At 33.7% G+C, this 18,826-nt stretch overlaps 3 protein-coding genes and 1 long non-coding RNA gene across 16 annotated transcripts; 3 read left to right on the plus strand and 1 right to left on the minus strand.

Annotated features, from left to right (window-relative positions):
- Positions 1-1,952: 1,952 nt before the first annotated feature.
- LOC123988461 lies at positions 1,953-5,724 on the minus strand. 8 transcript variants are annotated; one of them, XR_006830094.1, is made up of 5 exons: positions 4,560-4,647; positions 4,244-4,452; positions 2,509-2,607; positions 2,260-2,350; positions 1,953-2,037 (listed from the first exon to the last, which is right to left on the minus strand). It is a non-coding gene; the product is annotated as an uncharacterized LOC123988461 (long non-coding RNA). The 8 variants fall into 8 exon arrangements; XR_006830096.1 differs by lacking the exons at positions 4,244-4,452; positions 4,560-4,647 and adding an exon at positions 5,708-5,724; XR_006830093.1 differs by lacking the exons at positions 4,244-4,452; positions 4,560-4,647 and adding an exon at positions 5,511-5,592.
- On the plus strand, positions 4,668-10,855 carry LOC114880489 (WD repeat, SAM and U-box domain-containing protein 1-like). Of its 5 annotated transcripts, none has more exons than XM_029196547.2 (17): positions 4,668-4,786; positions 5,744-5,915; positions 6,132-6,277; positions 6,356-6,582; positions 6,746-6,984; positions 7,082-7,172; positions 7,261-7,370; positions 7,495-7,637; positions 7,721-7,928; positions 8,235-8,380; positions 8,594-8,802; positions 8,876-9,153; positions 9,253-9,343; positions 9,420-9,514; positions 9,635-9,796; positions 9,884-10,034; positions 10,112-10,855. In XM_029196547.2, exons 1-17 carry the CDS (start codon positions 4,668-4,670, stop codon positions 10,276-10,278), a joined length of 2,754 nt encoding a protein of 917 aa, XP_029052380.2. In that variant the 3' UTR covers positions 10,279-10,855. The 5 variants fall into 5 exon arrangements, with proteins under 5 accessions (XP_029052380.2, XP_029052378.2, XP_029052381.2 ...); XM_029196545.2 differs by lacking the exon at positions 4,668-4,786 and adding an exon at positions 5,512-5,644; XM_029196548.2 differs by lacking the exon at positions 4,668-4,786 and adding an exon at positions 5,549-5,688.
- Positions 10,856-10,946: 91 nt separating this feature from the next.
- LOC114880495 (myosin-2 essential light chain) lies at positions 10,947-12,911 on the plus strand. 2 transcript variants are annotated; one of them, XM_029196557.2, is made up of 4 exons: positions 10,947-11,531; positions 11,643-11,670; positions 12,356-12,661; positions 12,730-12,911. In XM_029196557.2, exons 1-4 carry the CDS (start codon positions 11,529-11,531, stop codon positions 12,834-12,836), a joined length of 444 nt encoding a protein of 147 aa, XP_029052390.1. In that variant the 5' UTR covers positions 10,947-11,528; the 3' UTR covers positions 12,837-12,911. The 2 variants fall into 2 exon arrangements, with proteins under 2 accessions (XP_029052390.1, XP_029052389.1); XM_029196556.2 differs by lacking the exons at positions 10,947-11,531; positions 11,643-11,670 and adding an exon at positions 11,698-12,237.
- Positions 12,912-13,669: 758 nt separating this feature from the next.
- LOC114880496 (ornithine decarboxylase antizyme 1) lies at positions 13,670-18,064 on the plus strand. The gene is given in 6 exon segments (XM_029196559.2): positions 13,670-13,902; positions 15,488-15,587; positions 15,589-15,690; positions 15,831-16,080; positions 16,171-16,327; positions 16,474-18,064. Coding segments are annotated over 5 exon segments (654 nt in total). The 5' UTR covers positions 13,670-13,816; the 3' UTR covers positions 16,287-16,327; positions 16,474-18,064.
- Positions 18,065-18,826: the final 762 nt, after the last annotated feature.

Raw genomic sequence — 18,826 nt, forward strand, 5'->3', positions numbered from 1 at the left:
CCACTGCCTTGCCTTTCCGCCGATGTTGGGACTTAGAAATTTTTCTTCTGCCGCACCAGGAACCAATGTTAGGAAACAAATTGCATTCAACCTAGCATGGTTAGGATTAATCCTTTACCATGTTAGAAGGAATTCTTCTGTCCCCTACCACCGTTGCGATTATGTGCGTGAGCTACATAGCCAAGTGCCAGCATCGTAACGTGTTAAAATCCAGATATAAAATTTTTCACCTCTCCGGGAATCGAACCCTGCATCGACACGTTACGAGCACAGCGCTCAGCCATCTAGACCACTCACTCGCCATACAAAACTATGTACAAAACCGCTTCTTATGTTACCATGGAATACTACTAACTTAACGTTATGTCCTGCCATTTCAATAAATACATTTTTCATTTAATAACAGATGTACAATTAATGGAAACGACATATAAACTGCGTGTTCCTAGAATATTAAATAGATATTTCTAAAATATTACACGAATACTTCAACAATATAAATTCAACATTTTAATAATATTAAATAGATATTTCGAAAATATTACACGAATACTTCAACAATATAAATTCAACATTTTAATAATATTAAATACATATTTCGAAAATATTACACGAATACTTCAACAATATAAATTCAACATTTTAATAATATTAAATACATATTTCGAAAATATTACACGAATACTTCAACAATATAAATTCAACATTTTAATAATATTAAATACATATTTCGAAAATATTACACGAATACTTCAACAATATAAATTCAACATTTTAATAATATTAAATACATATTTCGAAAATATTACACGGATACTTCAACAATATAAATTCAACCTTTTAATAATATTAAATACATATTTCTAAAATATTACACGAATACTTCAACATTTTAATAATATTAAATACATATTTCAAATGCAAATAAACAGATGTTCAAATAAAATTAAAACGTTTTAAAGTGCACAAAGAACAGTGTCATCTCAGACAACGCGTGTGCAATTTCAAACGTTTCAATTTTATTTTCAATTTTTTCTTTCTTTACATTCAAGATATCTATTTCATATTATTTCAATATTGAATTTACATTTTTCAAATATCTATTTTATATCCTATCGATATTTGCTTTATATTTTAGAAACATTTATTTTACATTACTAATCTATCTCAAACAATTATTCTACCTCACACATTTTTATTAGTATTCACCGGACTATAAATAAACCAACAGTTAACATAACTCTCACGTATTTGGACCTCACACTTATATACAATTTTCTTATTCAGTCTTACCTTTCAATATTCTCATTACCATGTATGTTACAGGACTAGCATTCGTTAATGTAATCTATCTTTGGTATTCCATATCAACTAACCAGATTCTGATTGCATCTCAAAAATGACGTAAAAAAAAAAAAAAAAAAAATAAATAAAAAGACGCTAACATTTCCTTTCTTTCTTATATTAAACTTTACACTAATTACAACTATTTACAAGACTCATTCACTCCTCTCACACTCATACAAACATTTATTTCTTTCTTTTTTTATTATTATTAAATACAGGGTACTGCCGCACTTCAATGTAACTTTGCTAAACCTTACTATTCTTTACCCACCACATTTTTTATCCATATACATTAGTTGTTCTGACAATTACTTTCTAAGCTTGTAAACTATTCAAATCATATCAAACATGATATAATTCCTTTCAACAGATACAATTTATTAACAAACATTATATTTTAACTGTACATGAAAATCCTTTCTTATAATCAAGCATAGAAACGCACATTACATTTTATTGTATACATTGTCAACATTTTTTATATACATTATTTTTATCTTAAGCTTGCCTTCTTCTTCTTCTTCTTGCCACTACAAAATAACAAATTAAATCACTTATATATTGTATATATATTATAACCAAACGTAATAATAATAAGTACTTACCAGTTACACCTTTCACTCGTAGAATCAGAATCGGACAAAATTGCACGTTGCTCTTGTATAATGCGATATGCTCTTTCAATGACATCTAAAAAAAAAAAATAAATTTAACAATTAATCCTATACCAATAACAATCCTTGTATGTACATTTATAAATAATTATAATTTTACAATGAATAACACCACCCACAACCGATAAAGGAACCAAATAACAAATTGTGCACCAACAAAGGGTGGTTCAGACCTGATGATACTTACCAGCGTACAAGTAAATCATACAAATAAACAAAAAAATGTAAACATGCTTACCCATGGGGAGCGTAACTAGATGATTTATCCCATGGTCCGGTGCAAATTTACAGTAAATAGAATACCGTCATCCATATTAGGTGATAGCATGCTACAAACGAAACACAATAAATTAATAAATTAAAACCATTAAAAAATACAACACCTACCTGTTACGTACAAGAAAGTCTGCCTCATTTCTGGAGGAGCGCTTAATAAGCCTACAGCATGCAAAGGGAAAAAATCCTGTATAGAAACTAATTAGCTTACCTTAGGAAAATAGCTATTTATAATGTAACGGGCGAGATACATTTCTTCTCTCATCGGGAGTGTCATCATTCAACCAAATAAAATCCAAATATAGTTTACCTGAAATGAATACAAAATTAGTACATAGTACAAGGTGACGGACCGTTCAATAAATGTTAAACAATGCAATCACTAATATTAAAATTCTATAATGTAAACAACAAGAATAGACAACTTAAATATCGAAGCACAAATAGAATTAAGTAAACGACAGGTCAACTACAACATGGGAAGACGCCATGACACCTAACTGAACATAGACTGCACGGCGTATAGAGGGGCACACGCAAGTAACGAATGGCTACAACGAAGAAGCCATAGGTCAAAAGATACGAGATGGTAAAATATAGTAATTAATGTAAGATGTACATAGCAGCCACGCTGCCAGCACCAAACTCCCGCGCATTTTTGAATTTTTCTTACTCTTACATTTTTCCTTCCATTATTATCGTTACATCGTCCTTCCATTTTAATCTCTTTTCACTCGTCTGTGTATATGTGTGTGTGTACGTGTGTGTGTGCCTGCATGTGTAATGTGTGTATGTGCTGTGTAACCCCCTTTTAGTCGCCTCTTACGACAGGCAGGGGATACCGTGGCCGTATTCTAAGCCCCCCAAGCCACAGGGGGAAACATAATAACTGTCAACATAACGATTCGTTCTGTATTCCTTCTATACATAGAAATATGTATGACTGTACGTTGAATTTATTCCTTCTATTATATTTGTTTCCGTAATATCGATTCCACCCGCACGATAGACATGCGTTCAACGCTTTAACTTTACAGTGCCGAACGATTCGCGTATGGTAGGTCAGACTTGTTCGTATTTCACATCATCTGGCTATTTGTACGCAGTATATGATTTTTGACCACTCTGTTTGGTCGAAATTTACATAAACTTTATCGACATCGCGTCCCTTCTCGTAACGTAAGTACTTACTATCCTGACTTATCCTCTATACACGTAATTTGGCTTTATCACAACCTGTCAGGTATAACAAAGATGCTTTTGCAACGATGTTTTAATTCGATTACTACTTTTATGCTGGGAGAAATTTAATTATTAATGCGAACCTAATCCGAACAAAATTTACACAATTGCGATAATTGATACCGTTCCACGAGAGAATATGAATGAATGGGTTAGGTACTATTTTTACACAAAGGACATTAATTTGAACCAACGTCCTCTGCGTTTTCGTTTCGTTGAAACATATAAAGAGGAACGTGATATTACTCGGTGTTTATTCATTCGTTTTCCTAATTAGCCCCACTCGGGATTAAGTACCGAAAGACGCAACCCTCCGATATCGGTGAAATTTTAACCAACATTTATCCTTGATACGATTTTTCGCGACAAGGCCTCGTTTCCCTTCTACATCTCCACAAAGTTTGGAAACTTTCTTCTGTATATCTCGAGAAATATTGATTTCAGAGAAAACAGTTTCAAACAAAAAATGAAGCTATTAAAAAGCTCTACAAAAAAGATTTCATGCATTTTTTACATAAACCAATTATTTTGGCTGTTATGTAATCAAATAGTAATTTTCACTCTGTCGAGTTGATACAATTTAGTGAAATGTATAAATTGCAAATTCTTGCCTTACTACATTTTTTAAAGGAAACACCTGTGAGAATGGTTTTTGGCGACTAGAAAAAAAAAGTTTGACCATTTTCATATCATTCCTTATCTACCTATGATATCATCCACTCGTGTACTCGTATAAATAAGTATATACAATTTGCTTTTATACTGTGCTCTTTCGCCGGTAGTAATCAATGCCAAGGTCCTCGCGGGTGTCGTTTTATGAATATACATCTGTATATGTGGATTTGCACACGCACGTGCAAATCTACCAGAATTCGATGCAATCGGATTTTCTATTTTCATGTCCAGAGGGGTACTTGAAATTAATCAGAGGGATTACTCAAATACACTTCGAATATGTCACAAGTGTAAAACATTCAAATCAACTTCAAAGATAAAGAAACAGAATTGTACTGTACGTACTTACGTAAGTATGTATTTTCTATACATACTATATTGTGTATCGAAGCTATAATATATTTAACAACGTTTCAAGAGGTATCGTCAAACCGTAAATAAATAACGCGAACGATGCAGAATATGACTACTACGATCGATAACGTACAAGTTCTACAAACGTTAACAGTTTATAAGAGCGATGTGACGAGTGTCGATTTTGCTGGCGATTGTTTACTGGCAACTGGATCGGGGTAAGGTGCACACGATATTATCGATCGTTGGTATAATTTTATGTTTTTATCGATGGAAAGAACAGCTAGCATAAGTAAGTAAGTACCAGGCCTATCCGACTTGATCTTCCACCTGTCTAATTAGTGACGAAAAAGTTGTACGTGGCTCTTCAATCAGATTGGCTGGTGCATGTTTCTGTTGCAGCTGCGATAAAATATAAGAGCGTCGATAGAAGCGGCGCTTTTTTTCTTTTATCTACTTTTTGCAGCTCTTTTTTTCTAATCAACGCTCTTATCGTTTATCGCAGCTTAAATACTAATTTTTTCGTTTCCAATAACAAGTATTTAGATAACATACATACAAAACGTTTTTTATAAATTATATCTTTGTTTATATTTTTAAGTTTTATAATATTTCGATACTTTTTTCACATGTTGATTGTTTTTTTTTATCATCATTGAATTTTTAACAATGTTCTGATAATCTTATTTCTAAATAATACTGAACAATATATGAAATTATATCGAGTTATGCATCTCATATTTTCAATATTTTGGTCTATACAATACCAAATTAATTTCCTTTAATCAAAGATAGAAAAAACTAACCTAATATAGATGTAACTGTGTACTCTTTGAATAAATAATACATAGGAAACTATCTATCTACATATAGTATTCTACACTTATACATATATGGATATATATACCAAACTTAATTTGGATGATTGAACGGTTTTCATACCAGATATCACGTATTATGCTAAATAATTCAGTTCGACCAGTTCGACCACTTCGACTCGGCCTATGGATCTGTAGTCACCGCGGCCAATTAGACAGTATAGCCACCTACGATTTCTTGGTCATTACGTGGACACGGTAATGTACAGGCAATATATATATGAGTCGGATAGGCCTGGTAAGTACATACTAAGTACTTACATACTTAAAATTTATACTCCGTATTTTAATTTTTAGAGACAAACGTGTCAGAGTTTGGCAATGGCGAATGGGCAGGGGATACGTGGAAGCGTGCTTCTCTCCTTTGCAAGGGCACAAATATGGCGTTACTTCGGTCAAAGTTAGCCCCAGGTCGACGATGTTGGCTTCGGCCAGCATAGATGGTACAACATTATTGTGGAATTTACGGGTACGTTATGGTCGAATCGAATAAAAAATGAAAGAAAAGGGGAGGGAAAGATTGGATTATGAAAATGTTGAGAAATCAGCTTTCTAGTTACTAGCAGATCTGTATGTATGGTATTTTGCTAAGAGTAGGGTCTATTATCGTGCTACTATTATTAACGTATACTTTTTACTCGTGTCACATAATTTAATCAGCATACTGCTCTATGTATGTTGATAGACAGGATCGAAAATTCACACTATGGTTCAAGTAGGTGGAGAAGCTGTAAGAGTTTGTAGATTTTCACCGGATTCAACTTTACTCGCAACTGCCGGAGATAATGGACAGGTTTGCCTTTGGGATTTGGTACGACGTAGTTTAATCAGGTAAAGACACGCGGTAGAATTGTGCCAACGCGTATATGAATTGCGAGAAAACGACATGACTATGTTCATTGTATTTAGGTGTTTTCAAAAACATGACGGCGCTATACAGAGTGTATGCTTTTCACCCGATTCCAACTGGTTAATTACATCTTGCACTTTCTCCGTTTTGAAATTATTTTCAACTGCTGATCTTATTGATTCGTGTGTATCTGACAATCAAGCGATTACCGCGTTTGCTTCGGTAAACGATGCGCATGATTTAGGCGTCGTTTCTTGTGATTTTTCAGCTTCTCAAGAAATAAGAAGTAGGTAAAGTTGCCATAACGCTTGACAGAAAGTGTTATGAGATTATACTGATGTATGATAGGTACCAATTGTTCAAGGCGATGATGAACACGGTGTATGTTTTATGATTACTATCGTTATAGTACGACTACTGTAATTTCTAATAAGATGATTCGTACACAGATAACGAACCGTTCACGAAATTATATCAGTTGGCCACTTGCGGTAACGATCATTACGTTAAATTATGGGAAGTAAGCGTGATTCAATCCAAGTGCCAAGTTGAACCGTTCGTAGTGAAAATCAATCTATGCAGGATAATGGAAAAGCATAGTAGCGCGTTGACTTGCGTGCGTTTCAGTGCAAACGGGTTATATATCGCTAGCAGTGGCCTCGATAAGAGAGCAGTAATTTGGGAAACGGTACTGCTACAAGAAACACGTGCGACTGAGATAGTCGATTCTGAATGCGATCAGATTGTGATTTATTGTTTTCATTTTTGATTCTATCATTTTTCAGTGTTCGGGAAAAGTAATGGGAATAATGTCAGGACACAATAGATACATAGCGTGCTGTGCGTTCTCTAGAGATGGAAATTTATTGGCTACAGGTAGATGAGACACGCTCTAACGTCAAGTACAGACGTTTCCCTTGGTTCGTCAGTCACGTTTCATTTTCAAATGTTCATGTTGCTGCAGGTTCGAACGATAAATCTGTTATCGTTTGGGATCTGACGGGAAATTTTTGCCTCGATTCAGAACTTGCACGGCACTGTACGCCTGCCTTTTTCCTAGACAACCATGAACAGGTTCGAACAACTGCTGTGTGTCACTATACATATAATAATAATAATAAGAATAATAATAATAATAATCGTTCGTATCTCTATTAAAATGATTGGTATTATTACAAGCTATGTTCTGATTTTCTAGAGCGCTGCATACGAACAAAGCGTAATGAAGAACGCAGAAACATCGATTAACAATGTACGATTTATTAAAAAGCTAGAGGAGCATGCTGGTGCTGTAAATAGCGTGGCTTTTTACGGAAATCATCTGATTGCTTCTGGATCTGGGTTAGTTAAAATAATAAAATTATTTATAACGAAGACGTCCGTATTGGAAACATAAAGTTATCTTCTAGTCATTGATAATTTAGGGACAAATTAATACGCGTTTGGAACATTGAAATCGAAGAGGAAAAAGATTCCTTGATGTCAGGAGAAATGACCATCAAGTTTCATGAAAAAGCTTATAGTCCGTTGGATGGTCATAAATATAGCATAAACCACGTGGAATTTAGCCCCTGCGGTAATATGCTTGCTTCTTGCTCTTTAGATGGCACTGCCATTATCTGGAATACCGAGGTAATGTTTCCAAAGGTTTTAGTTGTATCTTAATGTAGTTAACGCAATTACATACTCGGAACCGATCTTGTAATCCGACTGATCGATGGATTATTATTTTTCTTTCATAATAATGAAAGTACATACGTACGTACTTACGCGTGTGTACATACATACGTATCTTATACTTATTAGGCGTATCTATCACAATATAATAGTATAAAGCGAAACAATATGAATTTTCAATTTCAATCATAATCGATATTGCATTTTTCTCAAAGCAAATGTCTATTGATCTATTTTCTTCAACTAATATGTACCTCGTAGAACGGGTGTCAAGCAAAATCTTCTTTCGTTAATTCCGGATCTGGCATTCGTGTCTGTCGATGGTCACCGGATGGTACTAAAATTGCTACGGCTGGAGATGATGAAAGAACAACGCTATGGGATATGAACAGCATGGAGGAACTTTGGTAAATTTTTTCAATCTTTTAATACGGATCGCGCAATAAAATTCTATTTGGCCGAAACGAAGTTTAAAATGTACACGAGTAGCGGTAATGATTTAGACTTGAGTTTCCTTTATATATGTATGCATGTACTTGCATAGAAATTACTTTGGTATTACCTATGAAAAATCGATTATGTCTGCACGTATTCAAGTAACAGGCGGGTGGGTACTATAGTGCTTTCAGTGGCCATTCTGATGCGGTGAATGCCATCGCTTTTACCCATGATTCTCGTTATTTGGTTGCCGCGAGTAACGAAGGTACTTGGAGATTGTTCGACGCTATCGATGATAAAAACTGCACGGCGTTGATGATTTGCGAAGGTGCGCATGATTTAGGTGTACAAGGATGTGATTTCAGCCCGACTTCCGACTTTATACCTATAGGTAAGTTTGTTCGGTGATAAATAATAAACGTCATATAGAAGAATAATCATCGGTATCGTGTTTCGTTTTATAGGGAAGAAACAGAGGATGAATAACAACAGCGACAAGCAGTTTTATTTGTTAGCAACCGGTGGTAACGATTCCTTGGTCAAATTGTGGCGATTGACAATTTTCAAGGAACACGAGATTACAACAGGAGGTAATGGAAGCGGTGACAACGATTTCCAATATCGAGAGGAAAAGTCGCTGGCCGGACACGGCGGTAATGTTACTTGCGTACGATTTTCTTCGTTTCAAAACCAAGTTTTAGGAAGTGTCGCTACTGATAGAACGGCTCGTATATGGAGCGTAGTAAGTAAATGATTTATACTTTTTCTTTTCCTCCTTTTACAAAAACATTTCGGAAAGGTTCGGCTTATTCGGAAAATTATTCAATTTATATGATTTCAGTATTCCGGAGCTTGTCTGTATGTACTGGAACAACACGAAAGTCTCGTAACTACCTGTGCCTTCTCAGAAGATACATCCTTATTTATTACAGGTTTAGACCAATTGATAATATACAATAGATACATAGATACTCTACGTTACTAATCCTCGTTTTAAACGACTTCTAGGTGCTCTAGACAAAACTGCAATAATTTGGGGGATACCTCGACAATTAATCTCGCAAAATATTCTAATGGACAATTTGAAATACAACAGGAGAAAGGTAAACCGTAAAAAAAGAAAAGAAAAGAAAAGAAAAGAAAAGATAATATTATATTTCATGGTACATATCACTCGGCGACTGTTTTACAAATGTTAACACATGATACTTTTGTTGTGTAAGGTTGCAGATTGGAGAGTCAATGATACCATGAAATGGTTAAACGAAATAGGTTTATCAGTATTAGCAAGAAAAGCGTACGGAACTTCCTTAACAGGAAGACAGTTGCTCACTTCGTCAGAAGATGAACTGACAAACAGGTTACTTATCGATCAAGATGATGATGTACGTGGTACTCAAGTGATACGTATAATCTTGTATATTGCTTTCTAGTTTTATTTTCTTCATTATACTGGCAACGATATTTTTTAGGTTATCGAAACATTTAAAACGCAGTTGCATTGGCTAAAACGCGAAGAGGATGGTAATGTTATTGAAACCCATGCGGATGATACTGAAGTACCTCATGAATTTTTATGCCCTATCACGCACGAAATAATGAGAGAACCTGTTCAATGCTCCGGTATGAAGTTCAGTTGAAAATATTGTATTTATGAAAATTACGAACTTAAAATTTATTTATCATTTTCTTTTTGTCAGATGGATTTACGTACGAGAAAGCAGCCATAAACGAATGGTTCTTATGCGGAAAATATACTAGCCCCATGACCAATGAATCTCTTCGAGACACTTCGTTCACACCAAATGTCGCACTTAGAAACTTAATATACACTTTTCTTCATGGAAAGCAACAGCCACAGCTTTAAATGTTGGCCTTATTACGTGTGAATATATACGTTACAGCAATTTCGTTTTATCATGATTATGTATATCTGTTTACATTTCACCAATCTTTTAATTACCACGTGTGTATTTTTCGTAAAACATGCAAAAGAAAATAATACTACATATATGCACAAATGCGAACGTGCGTATACGCAACTTCTGTGAGGGAATCAAAATACTATACCTGTATATGTATACTTATATTTTGTAAATATGTATTAATATGTAGCAAGGCTTCCCTAGTTTTTCAAGTTTCGGTTCCTGTTCCGGGTCTGAACCGAATTTCCGTCTGGCCCCGGAGCGAAGGCTGCTTCGATTAATATGACAATGAGCGATAGAAATTCTTAGATTTAATAGTTAGAAATTACGTTAGTTTTAATATTTAATATCGTCAAAATTAAGATTTTGAACGTTTCTGCTTTCCCTGTAACACCATTTTTTCTAGGGAGTCCTACTCTACTCGATACTGTATGAACACAAATGTTTCTATGAATAAATTTTATTCAAAGAAAGGAAAAATGTATGGTAATTTGAAATAAAATTAATGATGATAACGCAGCACGAAATCTATTTTTTTTCTAAAATTAGATTAGTCAAGACACTTTATCAATGCTCCGTTGTGCGTTTTATTTATACATACATGAGATGAAATATTTATATGTACATATATACATAGGTACGACCCTGCTGCAACATCAAGATCGTTGAATACCTAAAACATCGATGATGAAAACAGATTACATATTCCCATTTTCGGGTACATATAATATCTTTCATTGTTTCTTTCTGATAATAGTCTTTCCTTTCGCATAATTTCTATCAGACTTTTTCTAAAACTCAATCGACGATCACAAAAGTTTGTACAATTCATTTCGTACATATTTTTGGTCGTCTAACTTTGCTTTCGTCGTTGTATTGTAGAAAATGAATAACCACGTCACCTGTTTGTAGACGATTCAGTGGAAAAAGCTTACAAACGTGTGTTCAAACCGTTTGATGTCTCAACTGCGAGTATTAAATACATACTTACGATTCACGTACATTTATACATACATACATACCCGTAAACACACACACGTATGTATTCTCATCCGTACGTAAGTAAGTAAGTAAGTAAGTAAGTAAGTAAGTGAGTAAGTAAGTAAGTAAGCAAGGTACATACATACATACGTAAAGCAGAAAGGTGGATAAAAATTTTCCAACTATATACGTGGCACAATAGGCGGTCGTAATGGTAAGTATTTTTAATAAAAACCGCATTCATTTGTATGCTATTATTCTTCTATTTACAATGTAGTAGAAAAAGCGATAGTAACAACAAAGAATAATTGACATATGCTTTTAGGCATCTTACTCGGAAGATCAATTGGCAGGTAAGTGAACATAAAGGATATTTTCGACATCGAACAGACTGAGATTATATAGAGGGGCAGACAGTTTTCTCGATGCTTAATTCAGGTCAAGAATATCGTTACCTTATTAGACTCACCTTGGTGACATCGAGTTGTTTGTCGATGATTACCTTTTATGGTTAGGTGCTTCGCTCTAAAGAAATATGTATGTATGTACTAGCAGAAAAGCAGAAACGAAGCCAGAGGGAGAAAAGCATCATACTCGTAGTAGCGATAAAACTTTACGTTTCAAGTTACTTCCAAGTATTATATATGTACATATTTGTTAATAAGTTACTCTTCAAAAGTGAATGAAAGTTTTTTGCTTCGATGTGCTGTATTGTTTAAAACACAGAATATATAACTTTTTCTGATTTTCACCACTATTGTTTTCTATATTGTTTGCTTCTATATAGTGGAAGAAATTTTGCTATTTTATATATTATATGCTGATAAGTATTTTAAGCTGATAGTTATTTTATACTACGTGTAAAATGTATAACTGTAGTTATCAAGAATTAACTAACAGAATGATGTCGTCTATAGAGGGTAAATAAAGCTTCATTTGGAGATCTACTATCTGTGAACTGAAATTAAAAATTGACATATTTTTACCTCTTTTTTATTATAAACTTGATACACGTAACAATGATTTTTCTTATGATAGAATTCCAGGAAGCATTTCAACTTTTTGACAGTCGTGGAGATGGAAAAATTCATGTGGCACAAATTGGAGACGCGCTGCGTGCTCTAGGACAGAATCCAACTGAATCGGATGTAAAGAAATTTACCCATCAACACAAACCTGATGAACGTATTAGTTTTGAAGTATTTCTACCCATCTATCAAGCTATAAGTAAATCCCGCACTTCGGATACAGCTGATGACTTTATAGAGGGTTTACGTCACTTCGATAAGGATGGAAATGGTTTTATTTCTTCCGCCGAATTGAGACATCTGCTGACAACGTTAGGTGCGTCAAAATGAACGATTCATTTTTTCTTTTCTTCTTTGAATATACATATCTATATTGTCTATCAGGTGAGAAACTCAGCGATGAAGAAGTTGAAACATTATTGGCCGGTCACGAAGATTCACAGGGTAATATTAATTACGAAGACTTTGTTCGTCAAGTGATGTGCGGTTGAACTTCTATTTTGAGCATATACATATGAAATATTTTATCCTAAGAATCTTATCATAAAAGGCATATAACTATTTAATTTTTGTAGTATCTTATTTTGTACCGTATCATTAATCGCTTTCTAATTCTTATAAAAATCAGCTTCTAATAGCTTCGATAGGATATGTACAATAACGATCATTTTTTTATTTTTATTATTATCTACTATTATTATTACTACCTAAGGCAAATGAATTTATAGTGATAAACAATTAAGTTGAAAGTAAAATAGAATTTAAAAGAGAGAGAAAAAAGTTGACAATCTTGTAAATCTTTCAGCTTAGACATTCCATATTACATATATCATTTGCATATATTTCAGAAAATCTTTTAGTTATCAGTTTACACGTAATACTTTAAGGGAATGTTAACTTGACTGTATTCTATAAAAATGAAAAGAAAAACATTGCGTATGAGATGAATGAAATAAAATTTGTTAAATATAAAATATAAAGTTTAATATTGTTGAAATATTCCTTGAACGCTTGATCACGACGTGTGCTACAATGAATCAAGATAAAACGTTCGTTGAAGTTATGAAGATACAACTATGACAGATCTATTTGTGTTTATGGTTTTGAAAACGTCAACGTTTACGAAAATTTTTAATTCATCTTATTAATATCAGTTGACTGTTTGTTAAATTTTTACAATAAATAATATATATTAGGTATAAATATATCAACGTATCATAAAGAAGAATGAAAACGATATATGTAATCGATTTGAAAAAATCGAATCGAATCGAATCGAATCGAATCGAATCGAATCGATATAGGACAAGGAAAGCTCTAGAGTATCGTTTCAGTCATTCGAGTAAGACGGTTGTCTTGTGTGTTGCTGATTCTACGATCATTCTCTATCGCGCAGCGATCGCTGGTCTAGCGAATATTTCGTCGTGGAGAAGTAAAATTACGGCCGTCAAGATTTTACGAAGAAAGAAGTATGAGTATTAATTCCAATCTACCATTAAGCAATTGTGATAGTAGTAAAAAAGGCATAATAATGCCAAGTCTAATATCGAGCAATTGGTGAGTATCGTATGATTATTGCGCCATTTTTATCTTTGATTCGTCATCGCCATTTTGAATTCTGTTTATCGGTTTTCTTCACTGTTTTCATTGAAGGAACTATTCATTTCTTTCTTATGGAATTGTTAATGTTATTGTTTCGGGAACAATTAGTTTTCTTGACAAATGCGTTTCTCTTGATATTTTAGAAAGTAATGCATACCTGTATATTACGTAGCAATGTATGTATAATACATTATCTGTTATACATAATACATATACCGCAGTTCACCAGAGTCCATAACTGCGACGCGCAGGTTGGAAGATGGTGGGGAAACGCAGCGAGCTCTCTGCTAATCGCTTTCCACTTCGTTTCGGATTATCGCCAATCAGGGCGAAGATGCGTACTAGAGATGCGCAAAGAACGAAAACTGGTCTTTTCGCAGTTATGGACTCTGGTGAACTGCAGTATACTATATATATTTCGAATATTTTTCGTTACGATAATAATGAAACGTTCGAGTGATTTTAAAGTTGCTTTATAAGAACAATAATTTTGTTAATTCATGTAATAAGGTGAATCCAATATACGAGAATCGCTGTAAAATATGAAAAAAGAAAAGTAGACTAATGATAATGATGATGATATTTTATACATTATCAAAAGCCTAGAATAATTTCTAACGTTGGTCCGTTTGCTATATATACACGCCACACACGCACACGCGCGCGCGCGCGTGCATATGTACATATGTATTTGCCACGTGAATCGTGTGACGTAAAACTAATGCATATATATATATATATATATATGTATATATTAGTCATACGTACATCAGCTGTTTCGTGTGCTACATGACGTGAATATTCTGACATGAAAATACATACATCTCATGAATACGAAAAAATGTTATCATTTTCTTACTTAACTTTTAAAAAAGATTGAAAAACGTCAGTATGTTTCGTATAATAGCTGTACTAAAGGTGCAGCTATTCTCACTTAATGATTCTCTCCGATGTATAAACACGTGTAAATTGTAGTTACTTACAGATAATCATATAGATTGCTTACATAATTCTTGATGCGATCATAACATGTAATGTATGTATAATAATGTTCGTGTATATTTTATTGAGTTACAACGAGGAGAAAACACAATAATCGATGTGTAGTCTTATCTTTCATTTCAATTTGTTGATGACGAGCAAAGTATTGGTTAATCGAAAATATTTTCATTCGCAAATATAGATAAATACACAATCATTTCCTGATGCGTAATAAAACGCGTTATCTTTTTTTTTTGACAGTAATATACGCATGAAAATCAGTCGATATTCATCAGTTTTAATGAAAGATAAATGTAAAATTTTCTGTCATTTACCTGGACTAGTCAATTTCATTCATTTCGATTTCAACAATTCATCTTATTTTTGTTTCTTTCAGCCATTTTTGTTAACTTGTAATAATAATTGTGTCCTAAACGATGTAGAAATTGATACAAAATTAAATTTTAATTGCAATTTTGCACGAATTTCAAATAAAATTGTTGCTATGGGTCTGCAGGATAAGATGTTTTATCAATGTTTTAACGTGTATGATTTGCAGCGAAATGTCGAGTAAATGTATGGACGAGAGTTTGGAAGAAGGCAGTAGACTTCAACAACATTACTGTATAACACTGGGTGTGGGGCCTCTGTGGTGGTCCTGATGTGCCCCATGCCGCATTGTCTGTATCTACAGTCAACACAGAGAGCCGCGGCGTGGGGATCAAGCAGAGTCAGCTCTCTGTGAGCTCCCACATTGTACAAGTAACGGCCCTTTCTGTTTTATCATGTAGAAACTTGTCATTAATTGTTATCGTTACGTAATTGTTATCAATGTTTTCCCTTAGAATCGCATTTATAAGTATGGTCTATTTTTTAAATGATTTCAAATACGTTTCTTCTAGGAGGATGAATTATTAAAAGCCGTGCGAAATAGCGAATCATTACGCCTGACCTTCACCCTTCACTTGACGGAAAGCACATCCGTTGAGTGGGAAACAGTAGTATGGCGTCGTTGTCTGTACATTCGCGTACCAAGTTGTCTTTTACCCGAAGGATCGAAAGAAGGCTTTGTTTCGCTCTTGGAATATGCCGAAGAAACGCTACGATGTACCAATATCATTGTTTGTCTGCGTAAGGACAGAACAGATCGAGGTACTTGCCGTCAATCGTTTTTTCATTCGAATGAAAATGATTGCGACGAAAAGAACTTGTCGCCTAAATCACTCTGTTGTTATGGTTTAGCAATGCTGGTTCGTACCTTCATGTTTTTGGGCTTCACTGTTCTACCGCCGACTCACGCCTTGGTACCACCAGGCAGTGATGCCGGCAATCTCTACATGCTCTATGCCATCGAGTAATCAACCAACAGCTTGGCTTCTCTCTAAAATTTAACGCGCAGGTATTGTTTTTATTTCGCGAAAAAGTGAAATTTTTTTATCTTCTTATCGAATATCTGTTTGCTCTTTGTTTTCCTTCATCTTTCTTTTTTTTTCTTACAGTAAAATAATTTGTTTATTTCTTTTTTATTTTATTTCATTTTTACAGGAGTAAATATCGAACAAACATCTTGTTAAGTTTCGATACGATAGAATGAAAGCAAGCTTCATCTTTGTTTTTCGTTTCTTGATATCTGTCGTATCCAGTGGATTTTATTTATAATATTAAACACAGCGGAACGTTGATCCAAGTTTTCACTGTTGATGGGGTAACCAGAAGACGAGTTATTGTATTGAAACTTTAATTTCTCGGAAGTGTGGGAACGGTATAGTATGAGATCAAAAATAATAATTTCAGTACCGTAAACCTTAGCGTTAAATTTAAGAGAAATGCGATTACACGTAACCTACCTACCTACCTACCTACACACACACGCGCGCGCGCGTATACATGAATATGTATGGGATGAAGAGACAGGCAAGAAAACAGATAAAAATTAGTAGTTGAGTATTTGTAGGACACGTACAAACAAGCTATCGATGAATATACTGATTCATTCTCTTGGATACAATGATAATAAGTCTCTTAAGAGCATGTAAACTGCTGACGAAGCTTCCCACGCAAAAACATTTGATGGCTTCGAAGTTAAAATTTTACATAAAACAACGAGCCATCAAATTATAGAAGAAATTTATTATCAATAAATCTCAGTGTTAATTGTGGCAGATTAAGTATCACCGCGTCTTATTTTATATTATTATATATTTTTTTATCGTGTGTAAGTATTACTATCAATATCAATAATACATTGTATATCTACATATGTATGTAAACTACGTGCTCATTTACAGTAGCACAGAAACGAGCGCGCATGCGCGACAGACACGATCACTGTGAAGATTCATGTGGTGGAGAAAATTACGATACGCGGCCAGTGATAAACTAATTCATTTAATCCTGAATAATTTTGCTGCTTTTTTTCTTTTTTTGCGTGATGTATACAAATCAATCACTTTATACACACATCACTTTATAGCACTTTTTCTAACTCATGAAAATAAAGCTGAAGTATTGAAAATAATTTCTAAAAGATACCATATGATAGTTCAATATGTTCACGTGCTTCGAACGAAATATGTAAATAAGTATTATAAAGTATTTTATAGCTGTCATTTTAAAAAATCGTTTTCAAATCTTATTAACATGAAATGAGAAAAAAACGTCAATTACTTGCCGTTAACGATTACAAATGATTTGATTCCCATACACAAATAATTGGTAAAAACATGTTGCTCACTGGCGGCTGATCGTTATAGTTGTTAGTAAATACCTACATTAATTTTTCTTTATTATGTTTAGATGTAAGTAATAATACCGATGATAGCGAGTATAGTTATAACAGTTATAAAACAATAATAGTAATGACGATCTTTGGTAATCCTTGATCAATTAACATTGTAGAGATTTTGCTAATAAATATGTTCTTTAGTGTTGACTTGATAACAGACGATAAATAAAACGATTGAAAAAAAAAGAAAAAAATGAAAAAAATGAAATATCATAAGCAAACAAAAATACGTTAATAGCTTATTAGAAATTTAGATAAGTACAGAGCGATAAACTATCATGTCTTAATGAAAATAGTTTTGAATTTGTTTGAATCTTTTCAGTTCATAATAAACGATTCTATAGCGTTTTATTCTGTTTGTTAATATTATTTTCATATATATGTACATATATACATATATATACCGCAGTTCACCAGAGTCCATAACTGCGAAAAGACCGATTTTCGTTCTACGCGCATCTCCAGTGCGCATCTTCGCCCCTGATTGGCGATACTCCCAAACGAAGTGGAAAGCGATTAGCAGAGAGCTCGCTGCGTTCCCCCACCATCTTCCAATCTGCGCGTCGCAGTTATGGACTCTGGTGAACTGCGGTATACGTATACATTTGACCAGATAAAAATATATGCGTGCTACATTTATTATTGAAATTACAAGAGAATATACATACTTGCTAAATAAAAGTTTAAAAAAAAAAAAAAAAGAAGTGAGTTTTGTACTCTATATATTGTGCATGGAAGTCTGAGAAAAAGGAACGTTTCTTCACGTATATGTATGTACATACATATATACATACATACATACATACATCAATCGAAGATGTACGTATGTAATTTTCGAGTGACGTATTTTGTTCGTGTAACGGTTTATTGTTATTTCGTATGAAGAGATACAACTCAACGAGTAATATAAAACATACTTGAATGTGTTATCGACGGATGTCCAATGAAAATGTTTTATAAATCGTTGGTAATAACGCGTTCAAATGATGTACATTGCATAGCCGTATATCTTGTAGAAAATTTGTGAACGACTCATTTATATGATTTTCATTGGTGTCCACTTAATATGAGATATCGATTTTAAATATTAAACCGATATGCAGAAAAATATTT

The sequence above is a fragment of the Osmia bicornis genome, chromosome 14 (genome assembly GCF_907164935.1).
Source record: "Osmia bicornis bicornis chromosome 14, iOsmBic2.1, whole genome shotgun sequence".
Lineage (NCBI taxonomy): Eukaryota > Metazoa > Arthropoda > Insecta > Hymenoptera > Megachilidae > Osmia > Osmia bicornis.

Excerpts from the sequence above, each read along its gene's own strand:
- LOC114880495 (XM_029196556.2), top strand. The coding sequence starts at position 12,183 with ATGTATAACTGTAGTTATCAAGAATTAACTAACAGAATGATGTCGTCT. Across the intron at positions 12,238-12,355 it reads AATGATGTCGTCTATAGAGG|AATTCCAGGAAGCATTTCAA; the intron begins GTAAATAAAGCT and ends TTCTTATGATAG. Across the intron at positions 12,662-12,729 it reads ACATCTGCTGACAACGTTAG|GTGAGAAACTCAGCGATGAA; the intron begins GTGCGTCAAAAT and ends ATTGTCTATCAG.
- LOC114880489 (XM_029196547.2), top strand. The coding sequence starts at position 4,668 with ATGCAGAATATGACTACTACGATCGATAACGTACAAGTTCTACAAACG. Across the intron at positions 6,278-6,355 it reads GTACGACGTAGTTTAATCAG|GTGTTTTCAAAAACATGACG; the intron begins GTAAAGACACGC and ends CATTGTATTTAG. Across the intron at positions 9,154-9,252 it reads CGGCTCGTATATGGAGCGTA|TATTCCGGAGCTTGTCTGTA; the intron begins GTAAGTAAATGA and ends ATATGATTTCAG.